Source organism: Rhagoletis zephyria, unplaced genomic scaffold, assembly GCF_001687245.7.
Source record: "Rhagoletis zephyria isolate East Lansing unplaced genomic scaffold, Rhagoletis_zephyria_1.1 Rzeph_scaffold_00123, whole genome shotgun sequence".
In the NCBI taxonomy this organism is placed as follows: Eukaryota; Metazoa; Arthropoda; class Insecta; order Diptera; family Tephritidae; genus Rhagoletis; species Rhagoletis zephyria.
In genome coordinates this window covers 166,049-190,157 of record NW_016157207.1, presented here as the reverse complement: position 1 = coordinate 190,157, position 24,109 = coordinate 166,049, and the positions used below count along the sequence as shown (strand labels likewise).

Sequence of the window (24,109 nt, the reverse complement as noted above, 5' to 3'; positions counted from 1 at the left end):
GCAAAACGTTGAAAATTATTGAAATCGGACTAAAATAACGGCCGCTTCTCATATAACGGTAAATTTCAGAAATGCTTGAAACTTCAATATTTCGAAATTGAAGGACGCTAATTTACTCAAAATTGATACACCCCGGCTTACCATCTAGCGGAAGGTTTCGGAAAGGTGAAAAAACATATTTAATACTTGCGCCGGGTATTTAATGTTCGGCTCCGCCCGAACTTAGACTTTCTTACTTGTTTTACTAGAATTTAATGGGCTGCAAAACTGCATACTCAAAAAAATTCTAAAAAAATCTGATTAAAAAGTTGAAAATTTTGATGAAAATTGGCTGAATTTTCGCGAGTTTTGCACATAGTTTAGGAGTTTTATTTTTATTGGCGGAAAAATATTAGAATAAGTATTGTTGCATATATTGTGAAAAATTTGTTCATTTCAATTTGTTGTTTGTCAATACTTTGTTCCGGCAGTGTATGAAAATTGGAATTTCTCCAAATCAGTAAGTAAGTGACAGCATGTTAAATTTTTTATATCCAGGGCTTATATTCTAAAATACTTTGTGATGTTAGAACCAATCTGGGACTTACCTGGCATCACTCATGTTAATTCTGACTTTTCAATTTAAGAGTAAATTCTTCTGTCAAGCACTACACAAGGCCAGCATTAATACCACCGATGACAGTTAAGTGTTAGGTGGATTCTTATATCAGAATCTCATATTCGTGAAAAGTACAAATGTGGGATATTGAATAAAAGTCCTTGATTTCCTGAAGCTTTTTAATAGGATGCCCTTGAATTAGCCTCTGGAAGTAAGCTCAAAAATCTTGGCTTGTGTCTGCCAGATCAGCATTTGAAAGAGGATCCCGACTTTAAGGGACCAAAACAACGGGTTTCATTATTGCTTAAATTTATAACTGATGTATCTAAAACTGCATTATGAACTCTTCTTCTGAATACTTTCCAACATATAAAATAAAATTAAAATCAGTGCGACGTCCATGGAAGCCACTGAAATTACTGACATATTTTTCTCTTCTATCTTATCTGTTTGATTGTTGAATAAATTAATTCAAAAAATTTTATAAAATTTAGAATTATTAAAGATTGTAAATCTTTTTGAGTTTTGTGTTAAAGATAAGACTTACAAAAGAATATTGCCACAGTCGAAAAACGTTAAATAAACAGAACTATAAGGGATGGTACATAAATAGGTGTGCCATCTCAAAATTCATATGAGCTCATTCCGAGGCTTCAAGATGGCCATTATCCAGCTACCACTTATTTTTGATGGTTTCAGCAAAATTCCGCTCCAGCTAATAGGTCAAAATCGACACAAAATAAGATCCCAAAGTACATTTTTTCGGTCTGTTGGCAATCTATTAGCCCAAATCTGAAGCCATTGGACTATAGCCATTCGGGAAGCAAGCAAGTGCTGAGCCCTTTAAGCGCGTCCTTTTTCGAGCACTGAGACGCACCTACACTGCGATCGATTAGTGACCAAAGCGACTTTACAGCTGCTAGAATGCAAGTGGAGGTCATTTCAGTGATCTACAATATCTAGGCATTGTATTATATTTACAAAAAAATAAAAAAATAAAACTACAAATATTGACTCCTTTTTTTATTTTATTAGACAAATACTTTGTTCCAAAACATTTTGCTGTACCAATTAGATCAAATATCAGAACAAGCAGGAAAACATAACTTCCTCCTTAATTACTTTTGATTATTGGTGTTAATAAGTAGCGATAGTTGAATGAACTTCTCTTAATAAAAAACATTAAATTTTTATTTATTTTTTTTAATTATTATTGCTTTTAAAAGCTATGAGTGCTTTTGGTTTTCGTCTTTTATTACGAAAGATGTTATTAAAAGTTTATTGTTATCTATAAAACTGCTGTGATGCAAGTACGGTTGCAATGCGAGCAATAAAAGAAAACTATTTGGTTATTAACGATTGCTATTAATTCTCATTTTATTACTGATTATTTTTCTACTACGCTATAGCGAGATCGTTCACCTCCTAAATCCTTGTCAATGAAGTCATTAAACTTTTCTTAAAAAAATCAGTAGATTTCATTAAAGAATCCTCCGTTTACATCATTATTAATCTGCCAAAAAAATTTAAGTGCATATCAATATTTATACTGTCACAAATATCTTCAATTTAAAAATGATTTGAACTCTTATTACCGACACCTTAACTACATTAAATGACGCATATCTACGCGTACATTGATATATTTTAAAAACTACCAAACCAAGCTCTTTTCTTTTCACTAAAATCATTTTTCACATGCTTTGCTACTTTTTCATAATTTCTTCACCTCAACTTTACTACGCATCCATACAATACAACTTTACAATTATTATTACTTAGCTTTATACGAGCGATTTAATTTCTATTGGCTAATTTATTTTCTTTTTCTTCTTTTTCTCTTCTTTTCCCACGCTTTTCTTGTTTTTGTTTTTCCTTTTCAGTGATTCCGCAGAGTTGTCGTTTTCGTGGACACAAATTCGAGTGTGGTCTCTCCATTTCATGCGTGCTGGGCGGCGGTAAGCCGGTTGATCTCTGCTCGGGCGGCATGATCTGGTCGTGCTGTGTGGACAAAGACCTCGATGCCGAGGATACGCATGCGGGTCAAGTGAATAACACAAGTGAGTAGAAGACGTGGGGAGACGCTTATATGCAACACACAAAAAAAAATAGTCGACAAGCAAAGTACGAACAAAATGTTATGTAAATGCCTTTTAAGTAATTTTGCAACATCGCATAACAGACATTCTTATTGTGTATGTAAATGCCTACGCTTATGCCTAGTAAAATGCTATAATAGCTGAAGAATTGCGCTTATGTAATTTCGCTGAATAATTTTGTTGAATAATTTTGCGCAATAAATTTAATTCAGTTCAGTGTTGCAGTGCAGTTTCGAAAATGACAACTGTTGCAGCAATTACTTATGTATATATACTTATATATGTATGTATGTATGTATATGCATGCTTATAGCTGTGTAGTACAATGGAAGCGTGCATGCAACGTGTTGCCACTCTTTAAGTCAATGCATTGCACATGCGCAGCCGTGGCCAGCTGTTTGAAGGTGGCTGCGGGTGCTTGAACTGTAACAGCAGATGTGCTCAAACTTTTTGAAAAATGAAAATGCATACCTCTAGCCACTCTGCGCTTTTTTATATTCTGGCCTGTATCAGCAATTTTTTTATTTCGCCACTTTAGTAAGATGATTTAAAAGAAAGTGCTGGTGAAATTGTTTAACAGGATAAAGTAATTAGATAAAGTGTAAGTCCACAATACTGGTTGCTAACATATGAGAACTGTGCGAGCTCAAATATAATTCTTAGGTCTTCCTTTTTATTGACTCCAAAATTAGCATCAGTTTTTCCCGAACATTGTTTTTTTTTTTTGATTTTAGCAGAAGGATGTTTTTTCAAAAAAAAAAAATTGTGATACAATATCGACTAAATTGATCTAAGCTCTATTTTTAAACCCAGTTCCTAAACTATCTGTATGCGAAATTCATTTACTAAACAGGTGGAAATCCTTTTGCTTCGCGCTGCCTGATAGGAACTTTCGCGTTGCCTAATGTAAAAGTAACACTTCTAGTTATGTTAAAGCTGATTTTAAATATCAGGGAAATGGGAGGTGCCACGCCCCTGATCCAAACTCATCTCCATTTACCTTGTAATGAGCAGATATATATGAATAAGGTATCCATAGAAAATTTGACTTATAGCTGATTTTTTTTTTTTATAGGTGTTGCCATACCAATCGAAATATAATTAATGCCCAATATTTATTTGGAATAAAAAGTGGCCGTAGACTTCGCAATTTGCAAAGTTTCAACCAAACCCATTAAGTATTTATTGCGTGGTCCACATCCAAATATCCAAAGGTACATACAAACATTCATATTTATGATATTATTAGGATTAGCAGAATACGATTCGAACTCAAGTCCACATCTAAGAAAAATCCAAAACTAGCCTACCAATCATTTGCCAAAACTCACAAAAAGTTTGAGCAGCCCTGCCATCAGCTGAGTGACGTCTGCAGTTCACCGTTGGGCAGCGCCGATTTTAAACTCTATATTGCCACATACTTACTCTCCTTTTTATGCCTTTTTACTCGATTTCTTCGGCATTAAGACACAGCATTTTCCTTATGTAAAATTAAATGTGCTTGCGAAGTAAATACGAAACATCAAAAACAAAACCAAAGGAAAATGCATGCGATAACAACAACGAAAAAGTTAACAATATCAATAAATAAATACCAACAGTGAGCGCGCTTTATAAAAACAAAAAAAAACAATGGCGAACTATAAGTATAACAACAATGCTCCGTGTATTGACGTTGTGCTCTGATAACTTCCACATATTACTCCTAAACATGTATTTACTTTGTTTTTATTGCATTTGTTTATATTTTCCTGAACTGCCGCCTGCTTAGCTTAGGATAATTTTTTTTTATTTCATTCTACTTTAACTGCTTTTTGAGTTTTATTTCGCTGTATGCTTGCGTTTGTGTCTTCCCATAGCAGTTTTTCGATGATTCGCGGCATTTCCATTTTTTCGCTTGAGTCTGTTGTTGTTGAGCGGCTTTTTGTTTTTGACTAAGAAACCAACATAAAGTTTTTTACGTTTTGCGCTTAAAGCATTTTCAATTTCAAAGTTTGCATACTAAAACAGTTAAAATCGCAATACAGCCCTATGAGTAGATTTGAATGGCCTGCAATAATAGAAGGCACTCTGGCACACGTCCATCTGGGGTTTGAAAAATTTTGACAAAATTTGAATAGAGGAATAAAAACAATTTTGAAATAGTCTACCGGCATTGTTAATAAAAACTTTAAATAGATAAAGATCTATGCAGCCACATAATAGATTTTCTTACTTCACCTTTTCTATGTCATAGCCTCTTTAACGTTGTCCAAAAATCTTAATTTAGGTCAATTTAATCGGAGCTATGCGGAATATTCGACGTCTCCCTCAAAGATATCGAACAGCTTCGAAACAGCCACTGGCCATAATGAAGTAGACCAAGACTGTTAACTAATATTTGACTTAACAGAACCCAGTAGATAAGTTCTAGCGTTAAAAAGATTAACTGAGATGGCTTTTGCAGGTGGATTATTTCAGGAAATTCTTTACCTATCAACTCCTGAACTGCCCCTACGATGCAAAATCCTGAGCCCATATATTTCCCATAGCTAAGTTTTGTCAACGTCAAGAAAGTTTCTATCGTTCAAATAGCTTACAAAGATAAGTGTCCGTGCCTAGGATGAATTATTACCTCTAACTGGCCTGTACACAGCGGAACATAAATGTACCTACTCAATTAAAAGAGGGTCCTAATTTGGGATGCCAAAAAACATTTATTTATTTATTACTGTAATAGATCCCTAAGGTATTCCAAAATCTTTTAAGCCACTTTACATTATTACCGCCAAACAACTGGCTACTAAACAAAATATTTAAATTACTCAAAGCCGTTCCTCTACAGCATCAAACTTACTTTTAGTATAACCAAGAACATCCTTGAAAATTTCATTTTACACCATTTATATTGCAAATTACAGTGAATTTTTTCCAAAGACCTCTTTTTTGTTCATCCCGAAAAAGTTGGAATTTTTCGATTGTTTCGTTTTCTTTTTAGTTCATGGATTACAATGGAATGACAATTACAAATTCTTGCTGGCACCTTCTCCAGGTGCTATCTTAGTTCCAACAAAAAAATAATAGGGCGAACTTCACTTTATGAAATTGCAGGTAATAGTTAGCCAAAAGAGCGTCTGCTACTTTGAGATTGCAGAGGATTTCCTGAAATTTAAATATGTTGCCATTTTGGCTTGGTACACTCTAAGTATTGATATTAAATAACAAGTAATTTTTAGAAAAAAAGAAAACCCGACTTAAAAAAATATATATATATATATATTTCATGATCCAATGATCGGCTCTAAACCAGATTAGTATGGAACCACCTCTGAGATACTGCCTTTCCGATGCAAAAAGAATTATCGAAATCGGTTGAGGTGGTCCAAAGCTATGCGGTAATATACTTAAAAAAAAAATATATATATATATATTCCGACGAACTGATAACCTCCTCCTTTTTTGGAAGTCGGTTAAAAAGACCACTTGGAAAGCTCCTTCATTTGATATTGAATTTATTGAAAAACAAAATATTTAATATGCCATTTTGTGGCCGCGGCGGTCATTTTAAATTTGAAAATTTTTCATAGTGTACCGTATTTGACCATCTATTTGAGGTTTGTGAAAATATATGTAATCCGACATTTTGTGACGGCAGCCATACTGGATTTATATTGATACTGAAATTAAATAATTATATTGTGATTAGAAGTAAAGGTCAACAGGTCAACATGAGGTGGGAGAATTTTCAATTACTATTAGATTTGACCCAAAACAAGGGTCAAAACGACCCACACGGGTGAGAATTAGTGCATTAAAACGTTCCGCAAAAATATGCGCCATAAAATTTTGCTATAGCTTTTTAAAGTGAAGATTAATGGGAAATGTAGTCTTATACGAGATATTTGAAATAATTCAGATCAACTTGGGATCAAATAAGGAAAACTTCAATACACTGTAAAAAAAATTGTGATTTTTAGGGACAAAACGGCAGGTGGTGCAATATTCTAGAGCTATTCCTCTTTACTCATTGCCATACTGAATTTGTGACTGTTTTTTTTTTTTTTTGTTGTCGTGCAGTATAATTATCTTCTAGATCTATTTCGTTAGCCAAAATGTGCGCTAAAAGAAATGCATTCCTATATTTTGTAAAAAAAAAAAAACTAATTTATGTAGTTTCCTCTGTTAAACCAATTTTAGGTAGTAACTATGCCAAAAGCTTTTGTCACTGCCCTCCATAGAAAATCACTAACTTGTGAGCGGAAGCGAACTAATTTCTGTTACGAAACAACTTTTCCAGACGTGCATACATATCTACTTATTTCCATATACATACATATATTTATATAAACATTTGGGCAGTACCTTTGTGTGTCTGGATTTTCACAAATCTTTTTTTTTTGTTTTACGCCAATAATCTTGCGGTTTAATCTTTTAATTTCACTTTCTTCTTCACTTCGACTTTGCCATTTCCGGTTAATGAATGCACGATTGTGCTGGTGTGTGTGAGTGAACTTTGGAGTTTTCTTTGGGAATTTTCGCTCTTTTTTATGACTTTTGTTGAATACATATGTACATATACGCTTGACGAAATATAGTTCGAGAAAATGAAAAAGTGAAAAAGTGAAGTTTCACAGAGACCCTAAATGAAATTGTCTGCGGCACTGAAGTGTGAACTTATGGCTGTAACTGTGACTATGCAGAGAAAAGAATTACAAAATTTAAATAAATAAAACAACGCTACCACCAACATGTATTTGGACTATAAAACAGGCATATTGCGAATGTTAAACACAACAAAAATTACAAAGAAAAAAATTATTGCGGAAACATCTATAAAACAAATAAAGTATGCTGCTAAGTATTTGGCTTAACATTTCGCATTTATTTAAGTCTAAAGTGAAACTTGGTAGCGCTTTCCATATTTTCGCTTCAATTATTCGGATATTTTTAGAATGAAATACTTTCTAGAATATTTGTTTGCAGAGTATCGTCCTGATTTTCACCATTTCTTTAGAATTGCTTATAGCTTAAAATGAGTTCAAAACGAAGCTTCTGGGATACCTACAATCAAAGTCTTGGTTATGGTTTATATGTGTACGAAGAATTTCATGTTTATGTCACTTCCTGTCGTACGCCAATCAAGATGGCAACATTTTTTTAAGCATTCATAGATAAATTAAAACACGAAATTCCCAGCCTGCACTTGCATACATACATACATACTTATACAAGCAAATTTATTATGACACAACAATTTGACCAGCACTGCAATTAACCTGACAGTTTCGTAACCTCTGAGACAATTTTCGGTTTTCCTTCCTTTGCGGTGGAATATTATTTTTTTATTTTTATTTTTTACATAAACACGCTAATTTAAAAATACAATTGTGGCAGTAAGGAAAAGTTTATACTCACCAAAAAAGACTCCAATTATTTGTATTTCTCCTTTCTAGTTTTTTTTTTATTATTTAACACATAATTTAATGTTCCTCGCATTTGCGTAAGGCCCGCCCATTTGAATGACCGAAAGTGCAAGTTACGTTGACATCTATTTAATTTAATGTGTCCGAATATGAATTTGTGGTTGAGTGAACATTAAAGAAATGTCTACGGCAAATTCGTCACAGGCACCAATCGTAAGACCTTTGTAACCTACAAACCAAATGAACGGTATTGTATGTAGGTATACTTCATGTAGAGCTGTAAGCTGTAAAAGATATTAATTTTTTTATTGCTTAGTAACTCTGAAAGCGGATAAATTTCTATTTATGTAAACACAAATGTTGAAAAAAGTAAAAACTGTCAAGTGGCAAGTCCTTTTCTGCCGGTATTTCAGCAAAAATCTTAGAGGTGCAAGAAGAGGGAAGTGGCATTAACGCGAAATACTTCGACGATATAATCTATCTCGGAATAAAGAAATTAACCATTATGTCAATCATCTAATGCGGATACAAGGTGAGCGTAGCTTGCAAAGGTGTCCAAATTTACTTGAATGCCTCCATCCTTAATATACATATACTCGTAAGTTTGCATATTTACGTCTACTTTTAAGCCGCAACACTATCATCTTTTACACAATTTTGTACTCTCGTATTTTAAGCGTGTCTGCATGCATTCACTACTTGGGGATGTTTTTTTTGTTGTTGTTTTTTGTTTAAAATAAGGCATACCTTAGACTTACTGGTACATGCACGAGCCAAAAATATTTTACAATGCTAAGTAAAGTAAATATTGCTAGAAATTTTAACTAAAGTTTATGCCTTAGATTAAACTAAATACCTTTATTGAGCATTGAAATTTCTGGTAGCCCAAAATTTTCAACTTGAACTAGTATTTTGATTACGAGTGTCCTCTAACGGGTGTCGACTTTTACCTTGCACAAAAATGTTTTTAATTTACATAAAATCGCACTTTCTCGTTTTTCATCAAATGATAATATGTAGGCATTAAATAGCAAAACTCATGTCATGTCCCTTATTATATTTTTGCCACTTTACATATTCTCTATCATCTAAAAAATTCTCTATGCCTTTGCACTACTACGCTCTGAGACACTCTTCAATTGTATTTAATGGTAGACATTATGAAGTATTAAAAGACAAATGCCCTCTCAATTTAAACTATAGAATCCATAAAAGCAACGCTTACTTATGAAACATTCTAAACTTTTAAAGAACCTATGCGCGAAAAAGATATACACTTGTGCGCAGCTGATCAATTTGGACTATTTGTCTTTTGTTTATTTTATGTTTATTATTTTTCCATAAAGGTCTAGCTCATTATATAACAAACACCATCATTATTCATGTTCCATCACCAATGTCGGATCTCAATTAAACTCCCTATACCCGTATTCAGTTCTTCTGCTAAACCCGTCGCTCATAGATTTGGGGAGAATTATTTTTCCAAACTACCCCAAATTCCTCTTCTACTTCTGTGCCATATATAAATCTTGATTTTTGTTGGCCGTCGGAAATGCTCTACTCTCCAATTGCCTACTAAACACAAAGTAGTTAGTACCTGTTAGCAAGTGTTATTCTTCGCTGAAACTCCTAGCTGACATTATTGGCTATGCTAATGTTCGATCCTATTTAGTAACACAAAATCGTTCAATACATTAAAGACAACGCTGCCAACAGCGACCCTAAGATTATTTGTGTTTTTACAGGAGGTACTTTGACTTTTCCGCGTCCCCCTCTAGGCTAACCTCGTTTTTTCCTTCTCTTAGCAGGAAAAGCCTGTGCTAACGTTGTTAGACATGATGCTTCTGCAATTCAGATGGTCAGTTTGAATTATGCGTTTCAACATCAGTCCTCAGTCTGCGCACACTTTCGCCGATTGGGCCTTACAAGTAATACTACATAGAACACTCATTCCTTGATAATGGCGCAAACAGTGGGATCTCCTTTATTTTGGTTTGGAAAAGGTACACCAATATTCGGGCATGTATTCATCAGCCCAAATTAATGTCAACAGGGTGATGTTGGCATCTCCTCTATAAATTGACAACTGGTGTCGCCTTTTAAAAATGTTGAGTGAGTGATTTCCATTTGCAACCGTGTAGGGACCAACTTCAGTCATGAAATCCTTCAATTTCATATACAATTTTCTTCGCCAAAAAGATCGATTTAACAATTATTAAGACGAGTTATATTGACGGATTTATCGATAACTACACAGATATACAAAGTATCCCTGTAAAAAATTGTTCAACTAATCTGTAAAAAAGTATTCAGGGATTAGTCTCAATGGGGTCCAGTTCGGCATTAGTTAGTCACAAATGGTTTCATGCGGGTATTATTATAAATAAGATGGTCAGTTAGTTCCCGATTGGTCTCTAATGGCTATGATTACCAATGTAATAATATGTACACACTTCACCAAAGGAATGTCACATGCGGCGCTGGTTTGTAGAATACTCTATTCGTTTAGCAAACCAGAGAACTGCAGTTCGATTTGCATCTGGCATTTTATATCCGGTCATGTATAGAGGGGAACAATTAGTATCTTCGAATAGTTCTTTGATTTTTTTTTTCAAATAATTAACAGACATAAGCTGCTTTATTCCGTTTTATTAAAAAGATACAAAAAAATTTATAAGATTTTTATGCAATGATGAAGCTTCTGCAAACCAATTATACTTTGCGCTTGTTATAAATCTACTTATATATTACAAATAGCGACATACAAACATGCATACAATACATACATATTTATCGCTTAACATATCTATATGTACATATATGTATAATCACGCTTCGGCCAATCTAGGTGACATCATACACCTGCATGACATTTATCCCGACCTGGCCAGCCATAACAAACACTATCTGCATGGTGGCAGCAGCAGCAGCAGCAGCAGTTCGCCACTCACGCAAGCACACAACCTCCACGGAATACAGAGCAGCAGCAGCGCACACACCACATTGGGCTCCTCACGCCCGCCGCTCCATCACTACCCCACCGTCATCAATAATCATCAGTACCAAGTCACACAGTCGTTGTATTCCACAAAGCGGCCATACAAGCCGCACATCTACCGGCCTGGACCGTCAGGTGGTGGCGGTGGCACAGCTGCGGCGTCGAGCAGTTGGGAACATGAATCTAATCAACTCGGCTTGGGCGCCTCGCCATCTGGCATCACCAATCACTTGGACACCTTCTTCGATTTGGAGCGACCGCCCGCGCATTCGGCAGAAAGTGGACCGCATGAATTGCTACCACATCCACAGCCATTTGCTGTGGGCAACGTGCTGGACCTGAATGCGGGCGAAGCGGCAGAAGACTACAATAGCGGCGGCGGCGGCGGCGGCGGCGGCGGTGGCCTTTATTCTGATGGAACCACTTATCGACCAGTGCCGGGTACCAAAGCAGTTTTGACGTTTCTAGAACTTTCATTATTTTCACTGTTTTGTTTGGACTCTTGCCTTGTTTGAAGGGAATCTATTTATGTATTAAGTTTGATATTTACTTCACTCACTTATAATCTCACTTTAGAGTTTTCTCCTTTGTATGTAAATAACTTAAACTCCGCACTTGAATGCTTACGCACTTCGTTACACTTTTGTTTCTGTTATTTTCTGTATTTCACGGTTTGTGAGCATTGCACTCTCTTTTCTTGGAAAATTTCGTAATAAAATATGTAAATTTTTATGAAATTTTAATAGCGTCACTATTTTTTTTTTCTTTTCATTTCAGGCTGTGGCGAGGTGTATGCGCGCTCCAATCGCATAGTGGGCGGTCACTCGACGGGTTTTGGTTCACATCCCTGGCAGGTGGCGCTGATCAAAAGTGGATTTCTTTCGCGTAAGCTTAGCTGTGGTGGCGCACTTGTCTCTAATCGCTGGGTGGTTACTGCGGCGCATTGTGTAGCAACGTAAGTAAAGAGAAGCGGCATTGCCTTAGCATAGCACTAACTTTTCTTTAATTAACAAATGTAAGCATTATAATGAATGCAATGAAGCGGACGGTCAAAAATCCAGAAACAAGGGGAACTCCGCAGGTAGGGGTCTTGTTAACCCTACTGTGGCTATTGGTGTTTAATAAACTGCTAGAAAGTTTTAAAGTTAAGAGGATGAAGGTAGTTTTCTATGACTTGGCGAAACTAATTTCCGGCAAATTCTTGTCAACAGTTGGTAAGCACATAGAATCTAATTCTAAACGCAAACTTGTTTCGTTCACGAGTAAAACAAAATTCCATTAATCCCGTCGCCAAAACTAACCTGAGCCTTTCCTTCGAGGTATAATAACGAGAAATTATCCTTAACTCCTCACTTACGTGAAAGCGCAATGTAGCACAACAGCTGAGCCAAGTAAATCAAAGTCATCCGACCGATTTTTACCTCAGTAGTGCTGGTATGGTGGAAAACATTAAATAAAAGCATCAATCGGAGCATATTTGGATGAGTGCAGAGCCACGTTAGCCTCGGTATATCAGGCGCCGTGAGCAGCGAACCATAAGAAGGGCCGAACATGATATTTTACTTGAAGCCACAACAAGTATTCGTTGCATCAGCAGCCACCGAATGAGCTCTTAGACTAAGACTTAGACCAATTTCGGGCAAAAAGAGGTCCTGAAGATAAATAATTTCTTCCGGTATAATAGAATCAAAGCCGATTTAGATGTCGAAACTGATTACCTCACGTCATACTTGGATTTTAGTCTTAAGATTCGCATATATTTTCGAACTAGGGAAGATTAGGAAGTCGGCCTACTGTCGGTAAATGATGGTATTGCCATCTACACCCTTGGCTTAACGATCGAAAAGGAGACGGCTCACGTTTTAAACGGCCTGCAGATAAGGGCAGTGTCTTTCAGGCGGAGATCTTTGTCGGTAGATAAGGTGTATTTTCTTATACCAAATAGTAAGTGTCTGTCAGGGGCAATCAGGTTGACAGTCAGGCGGTATTCAACACATTGTGTTCCAGGATAATAAAGCCGAAAGTAAATCGGGAATGTTGTGCATTGCAGAACTTGCTGAATCACATCCAGTCGCCTCTCTGCTGGATTCCTCGACATAGTAATATCTAAGACAACGGAATAATCGACGAAATGGATAGACACGGCTCTGCTAATTTGCATTTGTGAAGTGGAAAACTACCTACTACCACTGGTATCTTATCTATTAAGGAGGGTTGAAGAATACCAGGCTGAACAATAGTCATACTGAAGTGTTATCGACGCTAAACAAATCTGCATTAAGGGCATTTACCGGCTCCTTTGAAGAACGAAAAAATCAGTTCTAAATTGATCTTCTGGTGTTGAAATTGCAGACTCATTTTGACTTTCATGATCGAACATCTTCTTCTTTTGCAATATGAGCATATTTTGCCGCAAATTCAAAGCCCTTATTTCTGTAGGCGTATAGAAATTCATCGCAACTTCCTATCGACTCAGTGGCTGCAACGATATCCATGGTTTTACTCTGCATTAATTTACTCATGACATTGTTCTGGAATGGGTCTCATACCAACCAGCCAGAGTGATGAGAAAATTTCAAATCAGAGAAAAAGAAGATCTCCATTAGAGCTTCCTAAATTTATTTCGCTTGATATTTAATGACTTCGCGCATAATGGTTTGACGGTTAGATTTTGAACATGATTTTTGAAAATGGTCCATCTCTGGGTAGATGCTCAGTATTGAAAATAGATGCGCTGAAGTATACAAAAAATCGTGATATATGTGCTGGATGAAGAGGCAGTAATTCAATGAATGCCATATCCATTGTGTAAATAGTACTCTCGCATTTAGTTCCGGGACCCCCATCCTTCCGTGAAGAAAATTCCCGTTCGAAAATTGTATGCATTAAAAAAATAAACTGTATCCCAGAATTTTTCGCTCCCCTCAATTTGGCGCCCAGGGCAACCGCCCCTTTCGCGCCGCCCTAAATTCGGCCCTTCTTCAGATATACGACTCCACAGGAGTTTATCCTGTATTTTATATTGTAAAGTTGATTATTAGCTACCGTAGTCGCCAAATCTAGACTCCACAAATCGCAGTGTTTGGTAAAGTTTTACAACAGCATTTTGTGCAAAGTCCTCCGAAAATCAATAAATATTCCAGTTCTGCTTAGACTAATTTGAATCGAAAAGGTTATTGCAAAATAATTTCGTATTCGTGCTTGTATTTTATTTATACGTTTAAATCTTTCTCAGAAATTCCTCATTTGTTTTGAGCTCCTATTAAGGCTGAGGGAATATTTAAGTACTTCATGCCAGTAAATGGGGAGCTAAACTTCCTTTTAAATACTTTTTTATTTCCTTATACTAAATAATACGAAATTTTTTATTTGTTCTCTTCCCCAGCACCGCCAACTCGAATATGAAAATCCGTCTGGGCGAGTGGGATGTACGTGGTCAGGAAGAGCGGCTGAATCACGAGGAATACGGCATCGAACGCAAAGAAGTGCATCCACACTACAATCCAGCAGATTTCAAAAATGACTTAGCGCTAATTCGGTTAGATCGAAATGTTGTATACAAACAGCACATAATACCGGTGTGTTTACCACCGCCAGCAACCAAGTTGGTGGGCAAAATGGCGACAGTCGCTGGCTGGGGACGCACGCGGCATGGTCAAAGCACAGTGCCCTCAGTGTTACAGGTAAAAGGAATATTAAAAAAAAATGACGATTATTTATCCTCTTTTCTATCGCATTAAGGAAGTGGACGTTGAGGTGCTCTCAAATGATCGCTGTCAGCGTTGGTTCCGTGCTGCAGGTCGTCGTGAAGCGATTCATGATGTCTTCCTTTGCGCAGGCTACAAAGAGGGTGGCCGTGACTCATGCCAAGGTGATTCTGGTGGCCCGCTCACCTTAACGCTGGATGGCCGAAAAACGCTAATCGGCTTGGTGTCTTGGGGTATTGGCTGTGGTCGTGAACATCTACCCGGTGTTTATACGAATATACAAAAATTTGTGCCGTGGATCAGCAAGGTGATGGCCAACGATAATGCGTAATGCTGCTGCTGCATCGGTTCGCTCACACTTGCCAAAGACTGCAGTGCACACATATTTACGACATGCCACCTAAATCGTTACTTTATTATATTCTTTTGCTGTTCTTCGTTATTGAAGCTTCTAATTTTCAGTGATTTTAAGCCTAAGCTCTGATATGGGTTTTTAAAGAGGTATACCGATTTAGATAAAATATGTTGTTTCCTGAGCAATATTGAATTTTTAATCTGAAATTTCTTTTGATGAAAGAATGCTGACTTATTCCCCCTTTGGTAATTAACCCATTAAATATGTATGGCTTTCCACTTAACTTCATTCTTAATAGATTTAAATGAAAAAACATAATGTATTTCCGAGTATTTTAGTAATTTATATTAGGCTAAAAAAGTTTTGTACGAATATTTAGTTTTTACATAAATTTAAGGAAACACAAATAAAATAAAAAGTATGTATCTTAACAACCAATACGAAATTAGTATCTATCAAATTTATAGTCGTATATTTATTTTGATTCATTATTGAGAGGACTTTCTGAGTAATAGTCATTTGGTAAACGAGGCTAGAGGCGAGTTATTTGGAAAATTCTTGTTATTTTGATTACATTTGCAACATAACTAGATACACTAAAACTAATATTTCTTCAAAAGGTTGATTCACAAAAAAGTTGGTTGGTTAGTAGAAGCGTCACCTGTGCACTTGTCCAGGATGCAAATGTTATCTGTTTTCATGATTCGTCAGCCTCGCCAAACTACTTGGATTTGTCGATGAATCTATTTGTGTTACTAAGAAGGCAATAAGAAATCTACATACATAATAATTTGGATGGAGAGTCCTAGTGTATCATTCTGGGCACTCTCAAAGATAATTTTGGACCATTTTCTTATTTTCCATGAGATCACAGCTCCGGCACCGTAGGTTGTACGGAAGGACCCTTTTAGCGTTTCAGTTTTAATTGTTATTCTCTTTGCTGAGTCCGAGAAGGTAGTATATTGTCTCTGCTTTTTCTTCATCAAGACAACAACAATTAACAATTTCAACAGCCATCTAGTTTCTGTGCTAATATATTCCTATGGCTAGGAATGCCGACTAGGGAGACATCTATTGACGCGGCCGTTGACAACTGTCTTAGAAAACTTATGCTTTTCGTATGCTTCGCAGGTCCTCTCGATTCCCTGCTTGGAAGATTCTACCTTAGATCGGTAGTCGAAAGTTAAGAGAGACATTCAAAATCTCAGAGAACACCTCCGCGGCCACACAATTCTCCTAAACTAACCTGCACCTACTCCAGTCTCGTTTAGGAGGAAATTTTACCTGCAAGTTTTTCCTGAAATCTATCTTTGAATGTATAAATGTACTCTTATTATTTCCCTGATTCAAAAAGCTTGCCTTAAACACTACTATGACCATGTGCAGCGCTCTCCAGCAGCCTGAATCTTTGATGCTGATAGTTCGCAGCAATTCCACGGAGGTTGAGTCCAATGGGCTGTTAATGCAGAATCACATTCAGCGCATCATAAGGACACGACTTAGTTCTCCCTCTCCCTTACCTTCCACCTCTTTTCCTACCCCTCTCTCCTCTTAAGGGCATCACAACGGACAGCACAGTCGTGTCTAAGTGGGCTTCCATCTATGGAGGTAGCCTGATAATCTAACCTAACCTGTTGGCTCCTGCAGCACTTGCATACGCTGATCTTTTTATGCTGCTTAATTTCTTCACATTTTATTGTTTATTTATATACCTTGCTACCAAACTAACTCATTTTGGGTTTGTATTGGTACTCGGTTATTACTGTTTTAATTTGCCTAAGCCACTTCTTATAGCCCTTAAGTGTAGCCTGAGCAGAGCTTGCTCTAATATTTCACTAATCGTTGTGGGGAAAGGAACTGCTACCGCCACCACTACATCATGTACGTACGCTGCTACCTTTATTCCACCTTTGTTGAGTGCCACCACCGAGAGTAGCAGAGACATAACACCATCTCGCCATACGTTGGACGAGCAGGCTACTGAGAAGTGGTTCTCTCTCATCGTACAAAAAGCCCATACTATAAGTCACTCAGCATGCCCATACCAGGGGTATGGAGCAGAAGCATGGGCAATGACAACATTCAATGAGGCGGTCGTTGGATTATTTGAGATAAATGTTCTGCGGAAGATATGCAGGCTTTTTCGCGTTGTAAGCGGCGAATATCTCAGCCAATAAAACGATCCATGCTAATGGTGTAAGCCTACCATATTTTATCCATTCGCCAGAAAACACACACACATATGTATGTATATGCTAAGAGCATACTTTTAGGCTGTTATATTTTTTTTATTAAATCAGTGATGGAAAAGTAGGCACAATTGTACTTTTTTACGCCTTTTTCATTTGAAAGTTAATTTGGTGCACTAACAACATTTTGGTAATTTTTAGACGTAACCAATTAAATTTTGAGGAAAGCCCTTACTGTTTTTTTTTTATTGCTAGGTAATTGCACCAAGCTGGAGTAGCAGGAACTAATGACAGAATCGTGTAGTTGATTCTATTTAGCAAAGATAGACAGCGAATATTTCATTTTAAAACGAAAGATTACAGAATTCGAAATTAAGTGATTCATCTATTCTAAAACATGGTTGTGTCTCGTCAGTTGGACCTTTTATATAGCTAAATATATCAACTTTTCGGTAAATTTTTTTCGCAAATTAGGTAGAGTTTAAAAATTTAATTGGCATACCTAGTGGCAATAAAATAACAGTTAAAGCCGAAGTGTATGAAGATCACATTCCTTTTACATATTAACCGCATTAGAGGGCATTTTTTGATATGACTTTTTGGAAATATTGGAGAAGGGGAACTGACATATAAATTGTATATCTTTTACAGTCATTTGTCAATAGTATTTAATTAGCCACTATAAACATCTGCAAGCAAGTTTCCAATAAATAAAATAACTTACAATATGTTCTAACAAAATAAGATCAGTTAAGACAGATCTTAATCCTGCTTCAAAATCATCAGTGCTGATTAATATATGTATATACATATGTGTGCATGTAAAATACAACGGGGAAGGGTAAAAACAGCAATTGGCTTAAAGTTAAGATTCATTGCATGAATTTAGGCGAGTATTATTCTCTGCTTTATTTAATTTATGTAGGTTTCTTTACTTTTTAGGTATTTTTTTACTTTTTTACTAAAAAATTCTAGTACAATAATCATGGTTTAGTAAAAAAGTTAAGCGAAAAATGCGACTAATTAATACTTCTTACGATTAATGTACCAACTTCTTTTCGAGCAAATTACATTATACTTAAATACAAATGCAGTTACTTCTAAACTGTATTGCATTTCATTTATTTTTCTTCTTCTCTTTGCACTTGCATCAATGCTCTTCCATGCTCTTGCGCGCCGATTCGCTATGAACCAACGAGCAGAGCGTCACGTTTCGTTAATTGAATTCAAACATTAAGCTGTGCTGCCCTTCTCTCTCTTCAATAAAAATTTTTGTTGAAAGTAATGCTGCATTTACATGAGGCGATTTTCTAGGCTATTCAACATTGCTGAAGAAAAATCGCTAGTGTAAATGGTGACTCAAACATCGCTTGCCTAAAAGAAGACAGCAAGTCAACTTTTGCAGGCGATTACTACGTGTCAAGAAATCGCCTCATCTAAAAGCCGCTTAAGATACATTTGCTTGTCTTGGTTTGTGGCACCTCCATAGTACTTACTTGTATGTAAGGCTGACACCTGACCATGTTGCACGTTGTCAATAATAAGTACCAAGTTACAAATTTACAAACAGCATGCAGGGGTGCTATTCTACATTGTCGAGTTTGATCACGTACATGGCTTAACAGGCTAATCGAATAACTAATAAACGAAAGACGCAACGAAATTAAGATATACATATAAATTTGAGGCAATTTCAACAGACCAGTCACACAGTGCCGCCTAAATGGGGAAAATGTGAAAAATCGTTGTCTGCAATGTGAAGACGTTTGGTGTCTTTTTTAAATGTTATTTATCCACTAAAAAGAATTAAACCGAAATTCGCCTATAAAATAAATTATGTTCCGTCAGGAACGAAATTTTCTTCTATAAAATTTTTTTAAATCAGCTTGCAGCTGTCAAGAAAAAAATCGTATATTAGGCTTGTTCCCCAAGCAACTCTAAGTCAATTCGAGTTACACATAAGCGTTCCTCAAGTAAGTTTTAGGCTGAGTTTCAGTAGATTCATTTTAGTGAAAATTACTTTAATTTACGAATGTTTGGTTTCACCAATCAATTTTAATTAGTTATTAATATTGATTTAAGTAACCTATACTCTTCACTTAAATAAAAATTAAATTAGAGTAACCACACTCAGAAATGTTACACGTTTAATCAGCTGATCAATATACACAAACCACAATTTTGTGTATCTGCTGCTTACTTGTATACCAGCCCTGCTTTTACAACACAGCATGCCAAAGCTCTCAAAAGCTCTCAGTACAAATGAAAGCTTTCGCTGGTCAAGTCTGTTTTACAACTTCATTTTACTCACTTAAATAAAGAGCTTATTGAAACTGAAAATAATTTTAATGAGAATTAAATAAAAAATTAAATTTAAGTTAATTTCCACTTAAATGAGTTTGGAGAAACGCAGCCCTAGAGTTTCTTTTATATACGCTTACACTTTGAACTTTGCTCGTGCTTTTCTACAAGTATCTTGTGAAACAAACCTATTTATTTCTTCAAGAAAATTGATAGCCAAAGCAAAATACTTTTTCAAGCAACAGAAATAATGAAAAATATTTCTTGTGATTTTTCTTGAGAGCTGCAAATGGCGCTTTATTTGTTCAAGCTTTTCACTTGATGAAAACTTTTGCCAATTTTTTAACTGTGAACGATCACTTACATATCAAAGACGCTCTCTGTAATATTTTGATGTGGTTTGTCGCCGTAAGAGAGTTTAATCAGATAGTATAAATACTCTTGAAAAGCAATGCATTCCACACCGCAAAATTTCAATTACTACTCCAATGCCTTTCGGCCCACCGAACTTCAGTTGGGCGTTTTGCAAATCTCTTTGCTGCAATAACAAAGAGATTTTTTAGCACCAGCGTTGGGTGTACTTACAAACATACTTAGGTCAATCAGCAGATAACATCCAACTCGTCTGAGTCGTTTGCGTTTCTAGTTTTTATACTTGCGCCACCGCTGGTTTTAGTCACTGACTGCAGTCCATTGACTGATTGGCATTGTTTTTGATGTGTGTTTGCTCATTTCGCTTCTGTGGCTGCTAAATACTTGTAGTTACGCAGACACTTACTCGTACATACGTATATATGTATGTATTCTTGCACACTTATTAACCTTTCAAAACTCATAATTATTTCACATCTTGCTTTGTCTAATTTTTTTTTTTACTTTTTTTACCTCCCCGTATTTTTTTTTTTTTTTGGGTTTTATTCATTTATTTTCTTTTACGCTCCCTGGTTTATCTTTAGGTTATCTGCTGTGATAGCCACAGTCATATATGCTCAGTCCATTGCTTGCTCTGCTCAGCGTTTGAGCGCCAATTTTCGACCCACCGGCTAGGCGCACTTTAGTCTCCATGTATGCGTGCGTTTCTGTTTGCTTCTTCGCACTTGCGGTTAATTAGCCAAAGAACTTGCTACAACTTGTTGTTTGGTATTGATTTTCAGTTGGTGAGGAACATCTTCAGTGTCAAGGTCTCTCCAGTTCATAAGCGGATGGCGAATTGTGTTGGCCAAATAACTATTTTTTTACTAGTAAATATTTAAAGACTTGTAGTCTTTTTATGGTCAAACGTGTGCTGGGTGTGGTGTGAAGTGATTAAATAAAAAGCCTAAGAAAAAGTAATAATATTTATGTGTAAAAAAAGCGAAGTATTTACCTTGACGAAGCAAATAAAAAATATTTTAGAGAAACGCGGAATAAATAGTGATTGCTTCTCCATTTATTAGATATTAAAGATATTTTTTACAACATGTAGTAAAAAGTCCAAATAACTTAAAGCTTAAAAATTGTGTTTACATAGGTGAAGTTTATAAAATTTTAATAACTATATTGCATCTTTTAAGTTATAAAAGATAATCACTCAAATAGAAAAAAATTAATAAACAAATACTATACTTTCTGGGCGCTTATTTCTCCCCCCCCCCCCCCCTTTGGGGGAAAANTTTGCCATCATTTACTTTAAGATAATAATGGTAGAAAATATTTTAAAATCTCTACAATTTTTATTGAGTTCAAGGCCGTTTCTAATGGTCCATATCCCAGTGACCGCGTTGAAGAAGTCTGATGAGGAGATAGTGGATGTAAATGATTGTTTTTCGACAAAATTTTTTCATTAGAAACGGCCTCAAGCTCGATCAAAATTGTTGAATATAATAGCTGAAAGGCCATAAAAAAACAAAAATTAAGATATCCGTAAAACTTTTTTATTCAAATAGCTTAATGGTGACAACATTGTTTTCCTTGCAACGAAGGGGGAACGAAAGGTCTTGTGGATTCAGCGGCTAATGGGTTCCACCTATTTAAAAAAAAAGCGAGATACATTTATAATAGCGATTCAAGCACAAATGAATTCTGTGAAGGGAAGCCAATAAATAAGCATATAAAATAATTGCAGTCAAATATTGAGTTTGAAAAGATATTATAGTATGCATAGGATTTTGACCGCTTTCGATGAAAGGATTGCGTGCGCTTTATGAAGCATACGTTTTATGAAACGTACGTTTTATGTCAAGTCCTATATTTGCACATTACATGCTTTTATTCTAAACATTTATTATTTCCTTTTTTTATTTTGAATGCTTATTATTTATTCTTTGAAACGTATAAAATTAAAAAAATACACTAGCAAGTATTGTGGCTTATTTCTATTTCCTTAGTGTCAACTATTGGTGCTAATAATTTTATAATACCTAATTATTTTTATAATTTTCTGGAATCATGGGAAAGATATATTTTTGTACAAGAATTCAATGTACAGTTGGTGTACCATAATAACCAATGTCAATGACACTTCTTTTTGAAGCCGATAATAAACGTTCAAAAATTTTATTCAACTCATTCCTAGTTTTTTCTAAAAAATAAAATAAAAACAAATAAAAGTATATAACAAATGACGAAGTGACCATCAAGTCAAGATGCAGGAATGGTATTTGCAGAGATAGTAATCGAGCTTTAATTGAAGCCAGAAAGGTTCTATCACCTTTTGTTTTAATCTGGAGCTGATGGATTCGCTTACGAATTCGTAATCAGCACAAAAAATTCTATCAGCTTTAACATTTGCCGTACCTATTTTTTTTACCTTTTTTTTTTGATGTGTTGTTACCCTTTTTTACAGAAATTTTCCTTATGTGGTCCATAATAACCTTTTCTCGATATTCATCGCAACCTGGATGTTAATGTTGGCTTGGTATTAAAAGAATTTTTATCTATACCTCGGTTAATTGTATGTCACTTTTCTTTGTGATGTGTTGGATTGTATCCACAATAAAATACAATATGCTGAATACTCTAAATAAAACAATGATATTCTTGGTTGTTACGATTGACTTTAGAAAAATATTACTCCCTACAGCGAATCTAGTAAATTCTTATAGATTTTAGCCAGGATTACAAATACTATTACATCGGCGTAACTAATCTACTTCTGCATTTTGATTTCAGGTTTGGACTTAGCTATCTTAAAGCTTAAATAGACGGCAGCGCTGATCCGGATTAACTCGGACTTAATCCGTATCAACTGCAGTTAATTCCCGAGTTGATCCGGATCAACGCCGCCGTCTGTTTATGCTTTTAGAGTCATGAGTCGGGGCGAGTTTAAGCACTCGGACGCTGTGGTTAGTAGTACGTGCTACCATTCCGCAGAGCCTGGATTCAACAGAATTCATAACAATAGATTCAGAGACAGACAGAAAACAGGACTTGTCCAGGTGAACGTGCACCAAAGCAGGCCTAGATCGATCTGTCTGCCAAAAAGTGCTGTAAGTTTTACCGCCGTGTCATTCACATTGGTTCTTAGATTCTACACATTTTTTAAACAAAAATAATTCAAGAATATTTCGTAACCATTTTGGAACTAGTTCGGCCTCATTCGCGACACTTTTGAGTATATTTAGTTGGGGTCTTGCATAAACTACAAACAAAATGCTTTACGATTTTGGAAAAGCAACTATTACATTCTATTTTTCAAAACTCAGCTCTTTTTGCCAAATTTAAAACTCAGATGCCATTTGGGGTAAAATATGGCCAAAAATTACATAGTTCGAGCCAAATTGGCAGGCCTGTCCACACAAGCTGTACAACCTAAGTCTTTAGAAAGAACATGAAACACTTACGTACACACATATTTAAAGGCAATTCGATACATTTAATGGTAGTTTAATATTTTAGTGGTTTCGCAATATTTTAATTCATTCATTCTTTCTTGCTTGGTATAATAGCAGGCAAGTTGAAAATTTGCAAGAGCTGCCTACTGGTTTCAGGAAGTTTTATAGAAAAAAAATGTTATTTCTTCAGCGTTTTTTAAAAAAATTTCTTATTTTCCTTGAGAGGTAGATACTATGCTTGAAGAAGCAAAAAAAAAACAAATCAATTTCAAAATATTCATACAAAAGCCAAAACCCAAACAAAGAATATGCAATCGAAAAGCCTATCAACTCGTACAAATCAACTGGAAACGAATGTCAGATTAAACAAAAAATGGAATAAAACCACAACAGGTCAATGCGCACAAATCAATTTTATTGCAAGAAAGAAAACAAAAAGGGGGACACCAGTTAATAATGAAGTTTTGTAAAAGCAAAATAAAAAATGAAAAAAAAAAAACCTAATAAGAATGCAGCACACTTAATAGGAAGAAGAAGCAGAGGAATAAGGAAGGTGTATCAGAATGAACAACACGCAATGCATTGAATTGAAGAAAAGAATAATTTTGCAGAGCCGCGTAGAGAGTAGCAAGCAGCATATCCAATTAC

The 24,109-nt window shown here is 35.7% G+C and overlaps 1 protein-coding gene across 5 annotated transcripts in view; it reads left to right on the top strand.

The window, feature by feature from the left end:
- Positions 1 to 15,506, top strand: part of LOC108379465 (serine proteinase stubble) — a 29,325-nt gene extending 13,819 nt beyond the window's left edge. For 2 of the 5 annotated variants that reach the window (XM_017635829.1, XM_017635821.1), the window contains exons 2-6: positions 2,482 to 2,658; positions 10,948 to 11,538; positions 11,875 to 12,052; positions 14,483 to 14,780; positions 14,839 to 15,506. In XM_017635829.1, coding sequence (XP_017491318.1) covers positions 2,482 to 2,658; positions 10,948 to 11,538; positions 11,875 to 12,052; positions 14,483 to 14,780; positions 14,839 to 15,135 — 1,541 coding nt within the window. In that variant the 3' untranslated portion in view covers positions 15,136 to 15,506. The remainder of the gene's footprint in view (positions 1 to 2,481; positions 2,659 to 10,947; positions 11,539 to 11,874; positions 12,053 to 14,482; positions 14,781 to 14,838) is intronic. The other 3 variants (XM_017635842.1, XM_017635836.1, XM_017635849.1) reach the window with 2 other exon arrangements.
- The last annotated feature ends 8,603 nt before the right edge of the window (positions 15,507 to 24,109 follow it).